The sequence below is a fragment of the Mytilus californianus genome, unplaced genomic scaffold, assembly GCF_021869535.1.
Source record: "Mytilus californianus isolate M0D057914Y unplaced genomic scaffold, xbMytCali1.0.p SCAF_14, whole genome shotgun sequence".
Taxonomy (NCBI): Eukaryota; Metazoa; Mollusca; class Bivalvia; order Mytilida; family Mytilidae; genus Mytilus; species Mytilus californianus.
Window position 1 is genome coordinate 37,749,577 of NW_026262626.1, and position 24,463 is coordinate 37,774,039.

Genomic DNA, 24,463 nt, shown 5'->3' on the forward strand with positions numbered 1-24,463 from the left:
ACAGAAAGAAAATAGTTTTAAATATACATAAAATGGTCTATCAAAACCTGTACAAAAGTCTATAACCCAACATAAAAGTTATAGTATCTGGTGACCTTAATACAGCAAAGGTCCTTAAAAACACCTTTGGTTTACTGGAGACTGTAAGAAAGATGTATATAATCTAAATTTAAATTGCCTATCTGTACAAAAAAAAAGACCTATTTAGTAAATAGATTTCTGAAAACATGTACAAGCATCAAATGTCTTAAAAAAATACCCATGTTTCTTTTATGTAGGTTCGAACTTCTAAGATATAAATTTAAACTAAGTTAAATTCAATCCTTTAATCAGATTTTCAATTCAAAAATAAATTTAAACCAATACACCACAGTGTATTTCAGCAAAAACAAAGAAAAGATTAGAGAATTAGAAAAGGTCAAATTTGCAGAGATGTAAAGACAGTGATTCTTAGACAGTGACTTTTTTTCATTGTTAATACAGTGAATCATGTTTCGAATGTATAAAATTATCATTGAACAGATGTAATTCCCTTATTATTGCCAGTTGACGGGCATAAAATGTTTGGTATATATAAATCCCTTGGTCAAACGTGTAATCCATTTAAATAAAAGAAGTTTGGGAAGGCTTGTATTTAAAGGTTAGAAATAACTTCAAAATTTACTTTTACTGTAGCTTAACACTGAAGGGAATCAGCCCTACTCTCTATTAAAAGGGGAGCAACTCATTTCAAAATGTAACTTGATTAGTCAAATTCAGCATTTCTGACACCCTAAAACAGCAGTAAATGATGCTTCAGAACCCCTCCCTCCCTTCCCCCAACAGTATACACTACAAAGTGAATCAAAATTCAAAAATTAAATTTCCCATATAAAGGGAGGACAACAAAATATATAAATATCAAGAATAGTTAACCATAACACAAAATATCTTGTGATAATTTATACAACATACAATTCTTTTTTTCCTATGTATAACTCCATATTGTTTCTAAGCAACAGTTTAAAACATTTCAAAAACAAATAATCATAACATTTAAACTTGTCAAAGCTTCTAAAAATTATATCTTACAACTTTCTCTCAAACTTTACAACAGAAATATATCTTTTGAATTTAAAGCTTATCAAGAAAAACAACCACATGAAATGCCTCTGACACTAGAATTTACCTTTGCAATGGTCACAAACAGAAAATGTAATAAATATATCAAAAACTTAATAATTTATGCTCTTATTACCCAATTATCTCGATGAAACTGATGCACAAAAGCCAAGTCAGAGAATATTAAAATTGTACACATCAATTTTACGGATAAATTCACTTTAAAAAGTATTCTCAGTAAATGTTCTAAATTTGACTTGGCTTTCAAGCCTTTATCATCTACTTAAATTGACTAAGAAGAGCTTTTGATAAGAACAGATAAAAAAAATCTGCTCTGACAGATTTCTTAAAGATTACATCTACAATATAGAATTCTACAAATCAGAAGCACCATATAAATGTTTTACCAAAAAGTAATTTTGAAATAAAATAAGAGAATAATCCAAAAAACAAATTTGTTCAATCAACAACAAACAAAACCAATCAGATCATTGAACTAGGAATACTTTAGTGAAAAGATAATAACTAACAAGCTGACTGAATAAAATTTGATTGCTGTGACCTACTTAACAAAATACCTAACAACAGACAACAGCAAAAACTTCACACAGCCTTATTTTACCTATATATACAAACTAAATACAATATTAACAAAGTTATAATATTGTACAGCAATCAATCTTGTACAATAGAAAAACATCAAAATATCATGAGGGCTATTCCATTAAAATGCATGTGGGAGGGTAGGAAGGAAAGTTTAATTATTGAATGTGGGTCATGGGTCTTTTTTCAGTATGCGTCTATTACCATTATGCAAAATTATCTAAAAAAATGGTTCTTGGTTGTAGGGATATTTTGAAAGTCCCTTCCTACCCTCCTACATACATTTTAATGGAATAGCCCTGATGTGAAAGTGCTGATCTGAGAAGCATGAAGTCTAAGCAGATCAAAATTTAAGGTATTTGAAGTTTGAAAATATTAACAACTCCACAAAAATTTCTTAAAACCTATGTATGAATTTGTAATTTTTTTTACAAAACAGGGCAAGATAATCTAGACAAGTATATGGATTTAAATGCATTGCACTTTTTCACAAAACTGGATAGCAACTTAAATAAACAAGAAAAAAAAAGGTAACATAGAATAATTCGTAATTGGAAATAGATTATTTGCCAAGAAGTAGATCTTGTCTCTACACAAAAAACATTCTTTAAGCTCTTAGATTTCTCATCATGACATTTCACTGGCTCAGTTCAACACATCATTTATATGATAATGACTCTGAAATTTTACTTGAACTCCCAGTCATTTCACCCCAATCGTAACAAGCTCTAATATCTCATGTGTATATAACATTTAATAACTGTTTTATTACATACTTTGTACAGAATTTTCAATCATTCACAGCTATTCAAAGTCAAACAAGTGCCAAATAGTCAATAGTCTAGTTATCAAACTATAAATTATACATCAGTTGTGTATCTAAGATTTACTGCAGTATTGTCGCTTTGATATTGTTGTCAAAAGAAATTAATCCTTTCAACTCATTTTTTCTTAAATATAAGAAAAATCACAAAAAAATTACTGTTACATGAAATAAGAAATCAGATCTTTTTTGATATTTGTGTACCGGTATATGACATCAATCTATTGCAGCTAAATAAATACTGTTTATCGCTGCTTCATTCAATGTCAAAGTTTTGCACTAATTGTATATGTCTATATAATACAAAATATCTACCATTAGCTTGAGCTTCGTAATATTAAAAAATAAATAGTCAAAATTGTTGTCAATAAATATTGTATATATGTACAATTGTAATTATTAATTAGCATTCACACAAATGTAAGCACTGCCTGGTAGATACATAGAAACCCTGACTTACATTCTAATTAAACACATAATTAATTTCTGTGTCACACTTCATTTGGTTCATTTTACTTAATTTGCATTGCAATCAGTGAAAAATAGAACTAAACCGTACTCCACTTTAAATTCATATTTTCAATTTTACATCATTTACTTTTTTGTATATACAATGTATTTTCTTCATAATTTTATCATGCATCTAAGGGTTCACATTTAAACTTCAGACTAATGGAAAATAGCAAAACACTTGAACTCTTCACTCCAAATGGAAAATATATACATTATGTAATAATCACTACCACTTTTTCTCGCCATGTGTAAAATGAACATAATTACCGGGCTCTTATATTGCATCTAAAAATACCATTGAAATGTAATCATTTGATGAATTTCAGATCAGTGTGAGTGTGGTAATAATTTCACCAAAGCTATCAGTGAGTGTCATAATCATTTCATCAAATCGTCCCTGAAGTCACAAAGGAGAGCATCTATTGTCTAATTGATTGACCTCACAATAAATACAAATAGAAGCTTGTTCTCAAAACTTTGTGAAAAGTACAAACATGTTGCCAATAGTACAATCAAGTCATGTTGATCTTAATTGTCAATGGTATTTTCAAACATGGTGTAAACTGACAGTGCTGGATAGAACTTGACATAAAATAAAACATCATCCTATCTTCTGTAAACAGTTGTTTGTTATGTGCAAAAACACCAAATCACAACTGTAAACAATAAATATCATCACTTTAAATATGTAAAATTTCAGCTTAGAAATGTGATATCAATCTTATGAATATTACAGCTCTTCAAGGTTTTAATGAACTGTTCATGACTTTCAAGAATATCTTTGAAAATAGCTCCTGATGCTGTGGTCAAAAGATGATACAGAAATTTGTTGGCTTCATTTCTTAATTTTCTTTTTTTTTCACATAATTTTCAAGATTTTATCTTTTCTTCAAAGAAATGAAAACATGTCCTAATAATATTAACACATAATATCAACTTCTATCCAACACAGCACACATATTTGGCTACTGTGTATAACATTTCTATAGCAATAATATACGATGTAAATATTTCATTCATGACATTTTTGCTACAATTCTTAAGATCACTATAAATGTCCACATAAATATTATCAAAACACACATATTGATTCACAAAATTACATGCACACACGTGATTTACCGGTATGTATGATATAGGTAACAACGTTGATAATGTGGATGACGATGTTGATGACAATACTGGCAACGTTGACACACATGACATGTACTTTAGATGGCATTATAAAATCTACCATTTTGATGTTGTTTCACCCTGAGTTTGCTTGTTTTGTGATATGACCCTGCATAATTTTTTGGCTAGTTTTCCGAGCATGGACTATTTACACTTGAGCTCTCTTCAAAATCAGTAAGTTGCATTTTCTTGTAAATATCTTTAAAATTTTTTGAAGTATTTTGTTTTCCAATACTGTTTTCTCATTTGGAAATCAAATTTCTTGGGGATTCATATACTATTTGTAACTGTTTTCTAACATTCTAACCAGTGTTAAAAATAATTCTAAAATGTGGTAATTTTAGTGATCCAAGTCCTAAAAGCTTAAATAGGACAATCTTGCTATAACAGATCCCAAACAATAAAAATTTAGTTTTGGATGAGCAGGCACCAAACATCAAATTGAAGCCTTTCTTTTAGAGCTCAGGATTTGAGCCAAATTTCAAAACATTCTGTCTAGATGTAGACAAAAAATACATTGATTGGTTGATTGCTGGTGTTTAACGCCACTTTCACCAACCTTCAAAAAATACTGCATCAGTTTTTAGAATCAAGATTCTATCTAACAATTGGAAGTAATGCCAGAAAACTAAGATGCCCAATCAGGATATTTCCAACTGACAATCAAGAGGTCTGTGATAAAAAAATTACTAATCTTTGATAGAAGAAAAGGACTTGGTTGGTTGAAACATTTAAACTGATAGTTTCAAAGAATGCTTAAATATCATAGATGAAAGAGACTATTACAAACGCATAAGTGATAAAGTTCTCTCTTTACCCAGATTTACCTCCCTTAAATTAAGTTCTAGCACTATTCAAATAGCATGGGTCATAGCTTATTTGGTAATGTTATAATATAAATTCATCACAAAAAATATCACATTTCTTATTTTACTGTTCAATTACTAGTATGTTTTTATAATAATAATGGAAGTTACAGTGCATTATAGTATTATACATAATATTAAAGCATGTGTACACAAAATTAAAGATATGTTAATGTTGACTCTTTGAGATTTAATTATGTATTTCAAGCACCACTTCCAATTACACAATGAAAATTGTCAATATAGTAAAAAAGACTTTTTTGTAACTTTATCTAACTGATGTGAAATTCTGATAAAATTTAGACAATCAATTCATTAAGTTATGAACATTAATTACATATTTTCAGACCATTTATATGCAAACTCATTAAATACTTATTTTAAAAAACACAAACATGATACAAAATGCAAGTTTACCATGACATCACATTTTACAGGCAATTGAAGGTGATGCTTACTCCAGAAACACTTCTTGTTTTAACCTTTTCATTGCAACTGGTCAATTCTACTAAAAAAAATTTGAAGGTTAAAAACTTTTAAAAATTCAAAGGGTTGAGAAACAAAGTTGTTTAGAAAATTTTAAGTAAGTTTATCTGAATCAAGCTGTATCATTGGATTTCAATATCTTACAATTGTCTAAATACCATCAGTAAATTTTATAATTGAACTGACTGTGACAGTTGCAAGAAAACGTTGTAACACATTTAAAGTATCTGCTGTAGAAATACAAAATAGATGATAAACATAAATGACTAATACAAAACTTTTTTTTTATAAAAACAAAATAGATATTATGTGAGATAAGACCATACATTAGTTATTAATAATTTTTATCAAAATGTACCTTTATTGGAGAGATCAAAAGTTTGTGAAGTTTGTCATTAGCTTATAACACCTGTATTACCGTAAAAACTTACTGGAATTCACCTTATTTTAGGTTAAATATTACACATGTACTTTCTGATTCCAAAATTCTGATTCAAATCTAGCTATGTTACAATTTTTCAGCAACATAATGCTTTCATTCTGATATCGATTTAGTTTAAAAAACAAAAACAAAAAAAATACACACCAATTATAAGCAAATTTTGCTATCCATAAATGTTTTTATCAATTGATTAAAGAAGTTGTCATGCATCTATAGTACAATATTATTTTTTATACAGCAAACCAAATAATTGTCTGTACCATAATATCATTCAATAATAAAATGAATTCCAGCAAGTCTTCTCTTACTGGCCAAGTTGAGCATAGTGCAAGTATATTCTGAAGGCACTTTAAATGTCCTACTTTATAGCAATTTCAAATCCATTTTGGTAAGTGAATAGTTCTCATTCCATAGAAATTCTCCAATTCACATCAGGTATACTGGATGTATGGTATGTTTGTAAATTAATATGAGATATTTGACAATACACTGTTACAAGGCAGTGCAAGTTAAATGAACAACAGCCTAATGAGGTAGGAAAGATATAAACTTGATTTTAACCTGTTTCATTATCTGAGAAAGCATATTGGTGGCAAAGCTTGAACTCAGCAGATGTGCCACAACCTTTATATGTATTTGCCTAAAAAAATCTATAAAACATATTCAAAAGGGGAGAAAAATCATGTTAAGTTTTGTTCATAAAATTTTTTCTTATGTTCAAGCATTGAGCATACAAGAAAATATGTAGTATGAAGCAATTCCTATGGGTGGATGAAAGTTATGCTATATTGCACTTTGACAACATATTATTTAGCTATAAATTTTTTAAAATATGGAAAATTTTGCATGGTTGTTATTCACACAAAAAAATGGCTGGCAGTTACCTGTTCTTATTAACAACTAACAGGAACCAGTGGACTGACTGTTTCCATTTCATATTTCACAGAATCGAGTAGACATTCAGTGATTCACAGGTAACCGACCTTTGGACCCATTTACAAAATGGATATACACCAAAATTGGTCTTTTGTTATGTCTCAAAATAATCAGACTGGAAATAATTTACACCTTCTAAAGGTGAAAGCTCTATGCTGACATTTTGTATGAATTCTAATGAAAAACCAAAGCATATTACAAAATGCTTATTAGCTAATTTAAATAAATAATTGTGCATTATCTATGATGTATTCCATATTTAAAATAAATTGACTTAAATTCATTTGTCAATGGTTATATGTACAATTAACTTGTCAGAATATTTATAAAATCTGCTGATTAAGACAAAAATTAATGAAAACTATATAATTGCACTTAAATATCAATATGACTAGACATTAAAATGTCTTTGATCTTAAATATAGGTCAAATAGTAATTCCTCCCTTATAAGGCTCAATAACTATTTCTAATAGAATAGTCCCTTGTCGAACTAGGTGATCTTAACTGAGGACAAAAATAAAGTTGAGTCATATTGTTTAATATTGCATGTTTCCATTATATTTCTCTTTATAATTCCCCCTCCCACTTTTTTAAATGACTCAAATCAAATTTTCAATGGCCAGTCAGGAAATGCAAACAAACTACAACCTCGTCTTGAGGCAAAGACAACCTCTGAAAAGAGGGATTGTAAAATTTACGATAATTGTTATGATACAATGAAATCTGTATAAACGGGAATTCTACCTGAACAAAACTCTACTATAGTACACAAAGGGTGAGTTAGAGCAGGTCCATTAAAACATACATGGGACCCAGGAAGGCATTTTGAAATATCCACTACAGATGGATGTCAAGTACAGTGAAAAATGAAAGTGAAATTATAAATTTGACTCTATAAATTGTACATCATTTTAAAAGTACCTTCCTTGGGTACCATGTATGTTCAAATGGAACAGCCTTTAATTAAAAAATCACTCTTGGTGGTGAATTTTCACAGTGAATTATGGTGATTGTGGATTATGCACTTTAAAAAATATCTCTGTATATTCCATGGGTAATATTTATGCTATGGTTTCTAAGTCATAATATTTATGCTATTGTTTGCAAATCAGTGTGTTATCATCTCAAATCACCAACAATCACGCTGTTTCAAAGTGAATCAATCAACACCAACAACGGTGATTTTTGACTGAATCCACCTTCTGTGTACTGTATTATAATCATATAGTAATTTGTATGATGATTACTAAAGAACAGTCGTATCAAAACAAAACCCCAAAAAAGGGGGTAAAGGTCAAACATTTCATTGTACTCTTCAAAATTAAAGGTAAGCTTTTACTTAGATGAGAAATCAGCAGCAAAATATTATGAGGAGTAAATTTTATGATTTTAGACTAAAAATAGTTTATTTACAGTTAAAAAAAGAGTATATATGACAAGTTAAAAATTAGTTTAAAACAAAATGAAAAAGTATAAACAAATTTATATGGAAAATAATAACTGACTATGTACTGTAACATAACCACAATTGAAGTAAACTTTTTTTTTATAAGAGTCACAAATAAATTCTGGATTTGTTAATTCAAAAATCAGATTTTATGTTCAAAACATGATCAAATTTCCAATAGTTCCAAATTATCAATTCATTAAATTATGAAAAGAAAAAAATCCTTATTAAGGAAGTTTTTTTCCCACTTTAACAATAAAATCACTACAAAACATGTCATTATCCAATTACAATATAAACAGACAACTGTGAAATCAGAATTTTTTGCTATTATTATTGCAAAAGGTTGTGATGATTTTAATGAGAAAGAAGCTCAAAAATGTGTCATAAGCAGGAATAACAAACCCCACACTGCTACCACTAAAATGTGTGCCATAGCTGTACGAGAGACACAGCATGTTTAATTACCACACTGCTACCACTAAAATGTGTGCCATAGCTGTACAAGAGACACAGCATGTTTAATTGCTAAATTTTAAGTACTGAATTTTGTAAAAGAATTTAATAATATTTTTGGAATTGTCCAAAGCAAATTTATGCCATCAACAGAAATTTCAAGGGAAGATAAGCAATGCAATCGTTCTGAAATTATCAATTTTTATTTTTTTAATTTAGATTATCTTTGTGAAATTTAGAAAAATAAATACGCTTACAAAAAAAAATAATTTGCACAAGACCTTTTAACTTTGTCTACAATGAACATAAAACTTGTCTATGTGAAAAAAAATGTGTACATAAAATGATTTCAATTAGATTGTATATCTTTATCTAAGAAACATAATTTTTCTACTGTGACATACACTGTGTAAGGCACTACATAAACTAGTGATGTTAAAAAAATGTCATGGTTTAAATTTTTTACTGCACACATAATTCAATTTTGGTCATTTCATTTCATGAAACTGACTGACTGGAATACATTTTGTGTACAAGCACACAAATTAATCAATTCTACCTCTACTAATGAAATTTAATAACTTAAATTTCAGTCTTTTTACAATTTTTTAAAACAATAGCAAAAATAATAATATACACAGTATAAAGCAAAAAAATAAACAAACAAATCTTTTTTTGCAGCAATTGTGACAATATGGAAATCATCAACCAATATCATCAGAATATAAAATTTCAAGGGAAATAACTGTGACTCCCAAGGGAGGTAATATACATTAGATATGAGGAATTTTGAGACAATTTTCAAATTTATCCATTGTGCCTGAGTGATTTGATCATTTTTGTACAGTTTCTATTGCACCTTTCTTAAGCTTGAATGATTATCAATGTCCTTTCAGATTTCCCAACATAAATGCAATGTAATAGAGCAATACATGAACATTTGATCTCAGGTGAGAGATAAGCTTGCAGTAACAATAAATTTTTTTGAAAACAAACTAATTATCATTTTTAAAGCTAAAATGTTAAACCCCTTTGAAACATTTCAAACATTTAGCTACCAAATTTAAGCTGAACATGGGTGGTTCAGCTCAGGATTGGCATATTTACTCTGCAAGAAAAAGTGTGTCTAGTTATAGAGAATGTGGTGCAAAAATACATTAAACAAACCAAAAATAATAGTCCAGAGCCCCAAATTTTTCACGTTTTGCCAGTTGGTGTAGTAAAATTGGTATCATAAGTGTTATTATAAACATAAAATATGCTATGTTGCAAATATCTTCGGAAAGTATGTGCATTTTTTAGTGGAAATTTGAAAAGGACTTGTTTAAACATTCAAGCTATAAATCACACGTATGACGTGAATGAGAACATATTTTGAACAGCATCTTCAGCCTTCAATGATCAACTTTTATCCCTGAGATTCAACGGAATCTAAAATACTTGGTCAAAATAATGATTACTAAAATATCTTCTTCTCTTTGTTGATGATGAAGATGAAGGTCGTCATTTCCGCCTATGTCTTCTGTAGCGATGCTGACTAAACAAGGATGGATGTAACGCCGTGACCGTGTCACGAGGTAGTTTTCTGAGTGGAATGACACATGTTGATAAAGACTTGGCTTCTTTTTCTGATACCCAGGAGTCTGGAATTCTGAAAATAAAAGAAACCAAAAAAATGAAGAATAAAATGCTCCGCTGGGCGCAGCTTGGTACGACCACAGAGGTCGAACCCTGAACAGTTGGGGCAAGTATGGACACAACATTCAAGCTTGATACAGCACGGAATTTGGATTGTGATTAAATATTTGACACAGCATAGGTTTCTGACACAGAATGAATGTGGTCTAAGAACTTAAAATTTTTAATTTACCTATTCAAACCATATCATTATTATTTGCTTTTATATATAAATCAGAAATAACCAATTTAAAATGGAAAATTTTAAAGAAAACAAAAGGAAAAAAAAATCCCTCCCCCCAATTTTTTGAACCCCCTTATGATTCATCACCCCCAAACTCAATCCCAGCCTTCCCTTTGTGGTATGGTACCTTGCAGTACAATTTCAGAGAGATCCATACACTTGAACACAAGTTATTGTCTGGAAACTAGAAAAATGCGTTTTTAGGCCCCTTTTTGGCCCCAAATTCCTAATCGTTTAGGGCAATTACCCCCAAACTCAAACCCAGCTTTCCCTTTGTGATATGGAACCTTGTAGTACAATTTCATAAAGATCCATACACTTACACACAAGTTATTGTCATGAAACTAGAAAAATGCTTGTTTTTTCCCCCTTTTTGGCCCCTACATTTGTAATTCCTAAAATTTTGAGGCAATTACCCCCAAAATCAATCCCAGCCTTCCCTTTGTAGTATGGTACCTTGCAGTACAATTTTAGAGAGATCCATACACTTGAACACAAGTTATTGTCTGGAAACTAGAAAAATGCTTATTTTTGGCCCCTTATTCCTAAACTTTTGGGTAATTACCCCCAAACTCAATTCCAGCTTTCCCTTTGTGATATGGAACCTTGCAGTACAATTTCAGAAAGATCCATACACTTACACACAAGTTATTATCATGAAACTAGAAAAATGCTTGTTTTTGGCCCCTTTTTTGGCCCCTCATTCCTAAAATTTTGAGGCAATTACCCCCAAAATCAATCCCAGCATTCCCTTTGTGATATGGAACCTTGTGTTACAATGTCAGAGAGATCCATACACTAACACACAAGTTATTGTCTGGAAGTTACAAAAGAGCTTATTTTTGGCCCCTTTTTTGCCCCTAATTCCTTAACTGTTGGTACCATAACCCCCTAAATCAATCCCAACCTTCCTTTTGTGGTATTAAACCTTATGGTGAAATTTCTTAGAGATCCATTCACTTAAACTAAAGTTAGAGTGTGATAACCAATGTGTCTTTGGACGACGACAACAACGCCAACGTCATACCAATATACGACCGCAAAATTTTTTTGCGGTCGTATAAAACAATAAGAATGTTAAAGTATCCAGCATTTACATACAAGTAGGTAATTCAGTTTATGATACTGTCAGTGGAAAAAAGCATATTCTGTGTGTGCCTGTCCCATGTCAGAGCCTTTTAGTGCTTGCTATGTTGTATGGGTTTTGCTCAATATAAAGGCTGTAGGTAATCTATAGTTGCTTACGTTACATCATTTTAGTCCCTGGTGGAGAGTTGTCTCATTGGCAATCATACCAAATCTTATTTTTACTACACCATGTGGAGCAGGATTTTCTTACCCTTAGAGAGCACCTGAGATCACGCTCAGTTTCTGGTTGGGTTAATGATGCTCAGTCTTTAGTTTTCTATGTTGCGTTTTTTATACAGTTGTTTGTCTATTGTTTGTTTTTAGTCGTTTGCCATGATGTTGTCAATTTTTCCTTGACTTATTGAGTTTAGATATTCCTATGGTATCTCTTCCTCCTCTCTTTTATATATGTACAGTGAAAAAGTTTTCAGATTTAAATGAATGATAGACATTCAGACATAGATACAATTTTAGTAGGTGGTAAATTTTTCAGTTTTCTTAAGTAAACCAATGGTGTTCTTATGTTGTCCTTATATCATAAGACAAATTACATAACAATCTTTTTCTGTAATTGAATAAGTCTGAAATGTAGGAAAACCTTCTAATGTAAAATGTATTACTGAATGACATGTAATAATTTTCTGTGATTTGTCACTTTTTTAAAAATTTAATGTTAAGTCTGAAGGCCCAAATTTCAAAACTAATTGCACCTGTTCCTTGGGTCACATGTATGTTTTTAAGGAACAGCCCTAATGTTTGTACTGTGTACCATAAATTAGTCCCAGATCTGCAGAATAGCATTAATTTGCCAAGGGCCATAACTCTGCCAAAAGTTGGCCAACCACAAATAAACTTCAATTTCATCTATAAGCTTCAATATACACTAATGTACCATCAGCTTAGTGGTGGGGGCATAAAAAAATACATTTCATGTTCCTCAGTAATTAAATAATTTCTTGATATTTTGTTTAATTATTCATCTACTAAATATATCATCTGAACCTTCATCTTAATTAACAAACAACTTACACATTCCTGGGTGTCCATTGTAACAAAACCTTCGCTTTACAACTGTCTTCTGTTCTTCTGGCTATTACCTAAAATAAACAACCATTAACCAATAAAAAAACTTCTTTTTTTTTCTCTCTAAAATGCTTTTTAATGTCATCTTTAAATTGCACAAAGAAAAGCAGTTAAAAATCATAATAAACATGTACAATGGCATATGTAGTGTTTCAAGACTTCTAACAGGTACATGTTTTTATCATGTTTATAAGAAATTCATGTATATCCTTCTTTCCCCATGTAAGCAATGGAAAATGGAAGCTCTATTATCCCTAAAACTGACTGAGAGATTCAATATAAGAAGGATTAAAGTTTAATGCATGTTTAATGTTACTTTACATAAAACAAAAGGGAGGGAGTTTTAAAAATGACAGATGTCTTTTGTTATATGATAATAAAGTCCTTTGTTGGAATTTTAGGGCTGTCTAGTGGATGATATTTTCTTTTCTTCCTGTCTTTATCAATTGGATGAAGAGCAGACAGAATAAGGCAGTGTAACACTATAGATATTCTGAACAAACGATACAAGTAATTATATCAATGCGTTTTTGTAAAATTTACATAATAACTGCACACATGTTAACCAATGTTCATAGAAGTGATCATTCTTGTTCAAATTATTCTAAAGTCCTATCTTAAAGTCAGCATGAAACAAAAACACAGGTATATATATCTAAAGTAAAAAATAATATTAAATTCAATAACTTATTCATATTTTTTGTTTTGATTACTCATCTTATTTGCCTTACACATTAACAATACCAATTATTCACATTTATTTAGGTGCAGATTGAATTTATTTCTTTTAACAGAATCATTGGAATTTGATTGTAAGAATGTTTTTATCACATTGCAAATTCGTTACCTGTCACATCCATTGAGCTAAACTTATTCACTACTTGACCAAACTGCACCAGAAGAAATTGGCAAATTAGTATTGTGACAATAATTATATATATAATAGAACTGGTGGGAAATCAGTGAACAGGTGTACAGTTTCTGCTGTACCCAATGACAACAGACAACAATACAATACTTCTAATACTCTTTCACTTAATTGGAGTTATGTTTAACACTCCCTTTCATTCACAATTTTATTACTTTCCATTTCAATTGTATTAAGCCTTGATTCTCAATACACAGGTTTATAAACCCTGAATACACATAATAACATTCGGTAACAAATGGCAATTCCATTCCAGTAGATGAGACTTATATTCCAGAATGATCGCATGCTGGGCTTTCAGTGCAATGCTTTGGATCACTGCATGAAGGCATGTAATTGAACGGTGTTAAAAAACAATAAAATCTGTAAAATTATCTAAAATAATGCTTTTCAAAATGAACAGCTGCGAAATGCAGTCTTTTGACATCACACATTCTTTTTGAAAAAATATGCAAGTAGCAAGCATGACTCATCTATGTGACTTAGAACAAAGTGTGAAATATTGAAAGAAAATTAATCACATTCACAATCTAAATTAAAGCAGTGCTTCAACCTAGGAGCCATTGTCATTTATCATTCTCAACATTTTTTTGTCATGTGATGGGCCCTTATAAATGTATTCGATTTCATATAATTTAGAGTTTGACATATTTTATAGACACCTAGCTTGATGTCTTAATTTTTTTGTGTTGTAGGGTTGCTGTCTCATTGACATATACCCTATATCTGAGGGTAAGGATGTACTTTGCAGTCAGGCATCAAACGGTTATTTTAAAATCCCCATATCTCCTTTTTTGTCATATCCTGAAGAACATTTGACACTTCTGACCTCCAATATCAAAAAGTAGTACTAAAGTCACCATGCAGGATGCTAATAGAAGTTAATGAAAGAGGGAGTCAATCGACTATAAGGGCTTGCAAGATGAGAGTCTGTGAGTTCATCACTGAAGACCTTTTGGTAACTGTCTAGATGAGGCACAGCAATAAAACCACCAATACTTTAATATAATTAATATTCTTAGTGAATCTTGCGATAGTTGTCTCATATACATCCTCACCCTTCAAACACCCCTTCCCCATGTAAACCAGAAGTTTACTTAAACTTGTTTAATTCTTCACCGATTTCTTTTCCATAAAACTCTTGTTTATACATTGTGATAAGACCACCTGTGAGTATTTTGTTGTCAGCCCGTTTTTTTATTTCAGTTATATATATGTCTTTATTTCTTTTAACAAAATTGAAAAACGCAACAATGGCTGGTGTCATCTCAGTGAATTTTCTTTTCTTTTCAAATTTGAAAACTATTATCACAGATGCAGATTCTACATTGTTGAAAAAAAAAAAAAAATATTAAGTATTTTCAGTACAGAATATTTCATCCATATTGATGCACTGATAACATCTTATCTAGATTTCAATAGTGATATGCAACTGAGGGGCAGGATTCTGTAGAGATCCTGCTGGTTTCTGCTTGAATTTTGACTTTGATTCCACAGATTATCAGATAAAAATGCATTTTTCAAATTTATCAGTAAAAAACAGTTTTTCTAATGATGTTACTGGATTAATGAAATAGGCTATCCATGTTAAAACAAAAACAATCTATGCAAGGACAATAGTGGGTGGTCAATGTCTTCAATCACATTGAAAAGAATAGAAAATAATGGTGCAAAAAAGTAAGGAATAGAGAAAAATGGCCTCCCCATCTAGACTATCCTATATAGTTCTGATGAGATACCAATTTCAGAGCCTAATGTAACAAATTTCTGGAATAAACTTATATCAGGGCCCCCTTTTACTTGAAGGAATTTATTTCATATAGAACTATATTTATTGAACCCTACCTCACTCTAAAACTATTTCTCACCCACACATGACCCGTACACTAGCACTATGCTTGAAATTCAAACCTACTGAGTCGAAAACCACACAAAACATTTGGAAGCATCAAAAACTGTGTCACATGTAATGTATTTATATTGAGACAAAAACCACACAAAACATTTGGAAGCCTCAAAACTGTGTCACATGTAATGATATTTATATTGAGACAAAAACCACACAAAACATTTGGAAGCATCAAAAACTGTGTCACATGTAATGTATTTATATTGAGACAAAAACCACACAAAACATTTGGAAGCATCAAAACTGTGTCACATGTAATGATATTTATATTGAGACAAAAACCACACAAAACATTTGGAAGCCTCAAAACTGTGTCACATGTAATGTATTTATATTGAGACAAAAACCACACAAAACATTTGGAAGCCTCAAAACTGTGTCACATGTAATGATATTTATATTGAGACAAAAACCACACAAAACATTTGGAAGCATCAAAACTGTGTCACATGTAATGATATTTATATTTGGAAAATTTGGTTACAGATGTCGTCTGCTTCACCTTATCAGCTTCCAGTAAATCAATGAAAATCCAGGCAAACCATGGAAAACTTAATAAAACATGAGTGTCATTTACCGAAAATTCATTGAAATGTCTGGGTTTCTATTGAAACTGGTGAAAAATCAAGTAGAGTGAATGGGATTTCCTTTGTTTTTTGTTTGACAGGTGAATTTAAAAAATTTTTTTTTTTAAATGAGCGATAATCCCATGTCTATAAAAAAACTAAATGTTATGGTTTCCAGCATAGTAATTGATAGATCTGGAATTATTTTCAATTATGGAAATTATTATCTCCAAAACATCAGCTAGACTATTCACTTTATTGTGAAAATTCTATGCGTAAACTATTATGTAATTCTGTTTCCATTGAAAATAGTGAAAAAATCATGTGTAGCACAGTTTCCTTCCAGTTTTCATTCACAATCCACAAGTTTTATAAGTTTTAACTTTTTACAACTAACTATAAATAAATTTGGATTTCACATGTCAGTGAGCCTAATGTATAAAATTTCTGTACTGCACACAGAAAACAAAGGATATCTAGTTTACAAACAATTCATACATCAAATAACAAATATAGTTGACCTATTGCTAATAATATCTGAGAAACAGACAAAAACACTAAAACTTAACACTGACCATTGAAACCAACCAAAACCATGAAAATGATGTCAAGGTCAGTGATTGCATAGGATGAATTAAACTTACAAGATGTTTTAACCGACAAACAAATGGACAGACAGACAGACAGATGTCACCGGTGGATAGTTTCTATATATAACCTCATATCACTACACCATGCATATTATAATTATTCAGTGTCTACAGGATACCTTGTTTTCAACACATGTTCAAACTAACTGAGCTGTGACTTATCATGTATGACATCAATTGATGTGATAAAAAGAGATTTGGGGTACATATGTCAAGGAGACAGAAACCCAACGACACAAATAACCAAACGAAACTAGAAGTCAACAGCGAGTCAACTATAGACAAATATCTAAGTTTTAACATGGACCTCCAATACTCACAGACTTCAGTATATTAAACATGTACCATTAAAAGTCACTTATCTTCTCTATATGTAGTATCATTCGAACACTATACACACACTTAGTGTACTGGTACTATGAAATGTTGTGGTGTGTACATGCTAGTGTATACATGTTCTATGAAAATTTGATTTTCTTGGAGAATTTAGTCAAACTTACGAATAATATGCCACGAAAAATTATTTAACTTGTATTTTATTTATTAAAGAGACAGGGTGTGTTTTGTAATAGTAAGGAATAAGTCTATTTTGTAAACTATGTTCATCGACTAACAGATCTATGCAAGTCTTGTCTGTGTTTTGTACATTACTAGCATATAACTGATTTGAGATGCACTTTGGATTGCTTAGAATTTATTTCATGACTTAGTCACTAGTTATGCTACATAATGAGACCATACATGCATGTTAATGAACAGATGAATCCACTCAATGTGCTAAAAAATAACTTGTTCTAAGTTGTGATTTAATGTAGTGACTTATTTTGATATAGAACTGACAGTGTAAGTGAATCACTGAACTCTGTAGCATGACTAAGACTGAGCTGAGTGGCATACTGTGAAATTCTGGCCATGATTGTAGTCTATGCTACATAATAGAATGACAGAGTAAATTGTGACTAGAAACAATGACTTACTGTGCTATGGAATGTGACTCTGTGAATTGTGATTAGGTACAATGACATACTGTCCTATGGAATGTGACTCTGTGAATTGTGATTAGATACAATGACATACTGTCCTATGGAATGTGACTCTGTGAATTGTGATTAGGTACAATGACATACTGTCCTATGGAATGTGACTCTGTGAATTGTGATTAGGTACAATGACATACTGTCCTATGGAATGTGACTCTGTGAATTGTGATTAGATACAATGACATACTGTCCTATGGAATGTGACTCTGTGAATTGTGATTAGACACAATGACATACTGTCCTATGGAATGTGACTCTGTGAATTGTGATTAGACACAATGAAATACTGTCCTATGGAATGTGACTCTGTGAATTGTGATTAAGTACAATGACATACTGTCCTATGGAATGTGACTCTGTGAATTGTGTTTAGGTAAAATGACATACTGTCCTATGGAATGCGACTCTGTGAATTGTGTTTAGGTACAATGACATACTGTCCTATGGAATGTGACTCTGTGAATTGTGATTAGACACAATGAAATACTGTCCTATGGAATGTGACTCTGTGAATTGTGATTAAGTACAATGACATACTGTCCTATGGAATGTGACTCTCTGAATTGTGATTAGGTAAAATGACATACTGTCCTATGGAATGCGACTCTGTGAATTGTGTTTAGGTACAATGACATACTGTCCTATGGAATGTGACTTAAAACAACGACTTACTGTGCTATGGAATGTGACTTAAAACATTGACTTACTGTGCTATGGAATGTGACTCTGTGAATGATGATTAGGTACAATGACATACTGTCCTATGGAATGTGATTTAAAACATTGACTTACTGTGCTATGGAATGTGACTGAGTCTGAGCTGCCATTGAGATCAATTTGTGTTTTGTTTGTGACAAAAGTCACCTGGTCTGATAATCTTTCCATGATGCCAGGATCGAAGTAATCTGTTGTTTTTACTAAAAATATAATCAATTAATACATAAAAATCTGAACTTAAAATTAATATACTGTCAACAATTTGCAGCTAAAATACTTGTGAATGCTCATAAAAGCTTGTTCTTCAAAAGGGAAGATGGGAATGAGGAAAATAACATGCACTTAGTAGGAAAAGGAAAAATTCCTGTCTGGTTCAATTTATATCATTTCAAATCAGTAACAATATGAGGACCCATTTGACCCCTTTCTTTTCCTCACATGGCACTTTTTTAATATCTGATTAGCTACCTATTAAAACTACACAATACACCATATCAAAATGCAATTTCCTTGCAAGTGAAGTGGTCAATTTACAAAAAAAGATCTGGTGTTGAAACAAAAATTACCCAACTGAATATTTATGTAAAGTCACCTAAATTGAGCAGATTACCTGAAAAATGACTTGTTATTATGTTGTTTTGTTTTATCAAAAGATCGTAAACAGTCAGATAAGCACTTCTAGTCAACATTTGTACAAAATACAAGATTTAAACTTCGATTGCAGGGAGGAAAAAGCAATTTCCATATGAGCTAAAGTGTATATAATGTAATTCTTTCCTATGAAGTTCAGTCAAACCTGTCTCCTTCTTGACTGAATTTTTTTGTTGTCGGAAAAGACAGGAGGTCAATTTATATAAGAAAAGAATATGTATTTTAAGTCCTGATGACTGTCAGTGTTCCATTAAGACTGTTTTTTTTCTTCTTTACTTTTAAACAGATTTTATAGAAATATATATAAATACGCTTGACTTTTAAATTACAATTTCACCTCACTGATTGAAGTTGTTACAGTGACTCAACAAGCCCAAGTTTGTTTGTACCGGTAGTTCTCAATTTCAAACAACTATTTCTTAAAGGATTAACCTATATTTTTTTTATGTTTGCCAGTAAAAATTATTTTGTACGTGTTCACATTTACATCTATTTTAATCCAATCAGTACTATTTCCTGTAACAGCTCACGAAAGTAAAATCAAATATTTCATACTCATTTAATAAAGAAGAACAGAATAGAGTAAATTTTTTTCCCTTTTAAGTCACGGAATAAAAATAATCCTCTCATTTAAACAGGTGGATGAAACCTGCATATTTATTTTAATTAATATTCAAATGGTAACTTTGGTCTTTAAACTGTTCATGATTTCAAAACATATAAATAAACTGACAAAAAAAAAATCTGCAGAAGTATGAAATTTGATCCAAAAATATGTACATTTAAGTTCTAAAATAACTAATTTTAAAATACTTGATACAAAAGGATGTCACACATGTCATGAGTTTGCATGATATATTGTCTATGGTTATTTATGTAAGGAGTCAGTCTATAAATATCAAACACAATTTAAATTGTTTTAAAGGTCTTAAAAATGATACAGTTTTCAAATATATAAGACTCATGCATAAGACACACATTCATTAATATTGTTCCAGACAGATCTTAAAACTAATAAATTATTAAATTGTTCCAGACTTCACTATATATATAGCTATTAAAATAAAGAAAATTTTGATTAATTACACAATGCAAAAGTAACATTATGTATAAACAATGTAATTAGACAAGGTCTACAATTTTCTGCACATTAAACAAAAACAAAGAACTTTGCACTACCACATAGATAATTCAAATACCATTCCTGTCATCCAAAACCTCATTAACTTCGTAACTATACCATTTAACTGTCGCGATTTATAGCCTTATCTTATTTTTTCTTTAAAAGAAATGGTAGTTTTAAGATTTATAATTGTAATGTTTTCGGTCACAATCAAGGACAACGAGGGCATATCCACTGCATTAAATATGGACTATACAGGTCGTAATTATGTTGTACTCTATCAGATATTATTTCCAAATACAGAGCTCAGTCTTGTAGAAAATCAACTATTAACATTACAATAAGGATTGTGATTTACTGTTAAGCATGCTCTGCCTATGTCGCGACAAAGTCAACGATTTGTCGGTAATTTACTAATTGCATTTTCTGTGCTGCTGTAAAAATGTCTGCCTTAATAAGATGGCATGTTAATATACATCAAATAAATACAGGGAATGGATTCAAATAAATGGATTCATTCCACGTCTAACCATGATTTATACAGAAATCTTCAAATGCAATTGCTTGTCCTTTTAAGGATATTAAATCTTGTCGGAGATGCAGAACAATTAAATAACAAGTTGCAATCCTAATATCATGTTTCATTCTGTTTCAACAGATTAATTTTACATTTAACAAGTTTATCGAGCAAATAAAATATAATAAATATACTATAATACAATACAAAATGATCTAATCTTGTATAAATTTCTCAAATAATTTCTAGAAACTTTCAACCCTCAAAGTTTTGAACACCTGATGCCGCCCCCCCTCACATTATCACATGTTCACTGAAAAGTAAAATCTTGGTCAAAACCCTAAATTTTATAGTAATTTGAATATATCAGGGGGTTTTCTGGGTAATTTGGGAACAAGGACCCTGGGCGGATTTGGAAATTTTTTACACGATTTTCAATGAAATTGGGAAAACAACAAAAATACCAGATGTGAGTTATAGTGTGTGTATAGTTCATTAGAATATGAACTTTCTGGTTAATGTGACCACAACTTTAATTTGATAAGGGATGAACATACTGACAGACACCCAGACTAGAAAACATAATGCCCCACACTTAGGTAGGTGAGGCTTGAAAAAAAACATGCATGTAGCAAAGTATCTGCAAGTGACAATACAAATAACCTCTGATGTAGAATGCCGATAAGATCTTGTATACATATTTCTTTCTTATGTTCTTTAAACATGCAACATTGAAATAAAAGTTTCCTATAGCCCGCAGCTGCATAATAAAAACCTAAATGGCAGTAATTAGATATCTTTAGTTTTGTCCAATTTAATGAAAGATTTTAATGAACGTTAAAAGTTTCATTGATCTAGATTTTTTAAGACTATTCTGCTCTGTTAATCCTGTTTATAGTAATTTGCTAATTCCATCACAATATCTTCCTTTATGGATTGTCTACAGTTTGAAGATAATTACTTGAGGAAACTAAAACAGATGGATTTTTAATTAGTCAAATTCAAACCTGTTTCTCATGATATGTCCTCAAAAAAGAAGCCATACATGAAATCCGAGGCCAAATGGGCACTAAACGTTAATGTATCTCAAATTACTACAATTTGCAATGTGTGCCACAATAAAACAACCTTTTTTTATTCAAATTTTTTCTTTTTTCAGTCAGATATACATATTAAATGAAATTAAGAGAAAATACAGTAAAATAATAAAATTTTACCAAAATTTTTCCTACACTTGCATAAAAATCTCATTTTATTCATATTCAAATAGAATTATCCACTTGTTTGAAATATATCATTTTGGGTGATAGTAATGCTCTATTAATATTAATATTAATTTATAAGGTAGCTCAACTGTTCCTGATTTGGGTCAAACTAAGGTCATGAACGTATGACAGGAATTTCATGACATCACATCCTAGGATTTTCAATAAGGGGGTAACAGAGTGTCCACTGACAAATAAGGGGGCGGAACAGTAACAAATACGGAAAATGGACTACGGTAAAAAAAAATCAATTTTCAGCAGAGCGGGACGTGAGCAAAGGCCCCTTGACTCTGGAATCTTCCGTTGAACAGAAATTGGCCCTTACTTAGTAGAATATAATTCATAAAGTTAATTCTCAATGTCACTTTAACTTTTTGAAAGCCACTGCAATGCACTGTGAATGAAGACTGAAGTAAACAAAAAGAAATAGAATGACAAATTGAAAATGTCTTTTTCTAATTTAGACATGTAATAATCAATTGCCAATATCAATTCATCTCATCAGAAAGTGCATTAATAATAAAATTAAATTGTCAAAAAGAGAAATTTGGTTTTTTAATATGATTCTCTAATGTATAATACAAGTTTTATAACATGTGGTCTATGAACATTTATGTAATATTTCTGTCAATCCTTCAAATTATTTATATTTCTAGTACCGGTATATATTTTTTATAAATGGAAATTAGTTCTCCCACACATTTTTTTCATCTAAAAACAGAAATGTGGTATACCATATTTTCATTAGTGAATCATTTTAAAAGACCTCAAAAGGATTAAACTGTTAAAAGGTCTATGTTGACATGAAAGAAATATAATCTCTGTTGTGATAACTAAAGTGTGACCAATTATAGTCTTTATGTAACAGGTCTCAAATTATATTTACAACCAGTCATAGTTAACCATCGATTGGATAAGCTCAGGACCCTGTTGAAATGTCATTTTAGCAAGGCATTTTAAATAAAAAATGTAACAGGATAAGAATGGAATGTTATAAAGCTGAATGTCACAGAGCCTCTTCTAATTGATTGATTGATTGGTGTTTAACGCCACTTTTAGCACTTTAGTGCTATTTCGTGTCGGTCAGTTTTTATTGGTGAGGAAGCCTCAGTGCACAGAGCAAACTAGCGACCTTCAGTAGGAAACTAACAATCCTAGTCAATTAAGACTGGAGTCTGTAGGGCACCTGCCATGTGCGGGATTCAAACTCACAACCTCAGTGCCAGGAACCAGTAAGTCTTTTTCTAAAGACTAAACATAATGAAAAACCTTTAGGATTTAGTATATCAATTCATGATGCAAAGTAAATATATGTTCATGTAAAAAAACAAAAGCAAAGGAACAGCGCTTTAATTTTCTGCACTTCATGTCAAAGTCAGCTTCAATGTGCAGCACGAACGTTTACTCTCATCTCACTGAGAGTTCAAGACAGCCCCTTGCACCAGTTTGAGAGAAATTAGCTGCTACTTTTTTATCACTTTACATTTGTACATTGAAAAACACAGCCGTGGGTTGTGTTATCAACAAATTATATATTCATATGTTCTCTACTGTTATGGTGGAATTTTTGTCATTTTCAACTTGCCCACCCTGGCAGCCAACTTAAACACACTGAAATTTAACATCAGATTTTGAAAAGATATTAATCACAAAAGCTATCTCATTTTCTAATGTATTGCAAGCCTTATGATGAAAGAAAAAAAATGGCAGGTTCATTCCATAGGGTAGCCATAAAGGACAATCTAGAAGTAGTTCATGTATTGGCCACTCTGCCACTGATGGGTGAGATTGATTGTTTGCTTAAAGTTCGTAGGCAAATATTTCATGCATGTTCAGTACAGGCCAACCTATGTACAATAACACATAAAAAAAAAAATGTTAATTCTTATCTGTTGTATTTTGAAGAATTTATATTAAAAAGGTTGTGGGTAAAAAAAAACAAAAAGTCAACTTCAAGAGGTTATATTTTCTACTATAAACTTTTATTTCACAACACCTGTAGACAGATGACATGCCACACATCTTGAAATTGACTAAATTTAATTAATACGAGCCTTGATGAAGTCCTATGACTAATGATCAACTTTCTTTGACAAATATAATAACCTGACAAGGTGT

The 24,463-nt window shown here is 30.9% G+C and overlaps 1 protein-coding gene across 1 annotated transcript in view; it reads right to left on the minus strand.

Annotated features, from left to right (window-relative positions):
- Positions 1–1,925: 1,925 nt before the first annotated feature.
- Positions 1,926–24,463, minus strand: part of LOC127724486 (zinc finger protein aebp2-like) — a 46,558-nt gene continuing 24,020 nt past the window's right edge. Inside the window, exons 4-6 of the mRNA XM_052231468.1 lie at positions 18,865–18,989; positions 12,926–12,993; positions 1,926–10,498 (exon numbers count right to left, since the gene is read on the minus strand). Coding sequence (XP_052087428.1) covers positions 10,351–10,498; positions 12,926–12,993; positions 18,865–18,989 — 341 coding nt within the window. The 3' untranslated portion in view covers positions 1,926–10,350. The remainder of the gene's footprint in view (positions 10,499–12,925; positions 12,994–18,864; positions 18,990–24,463) is intronic.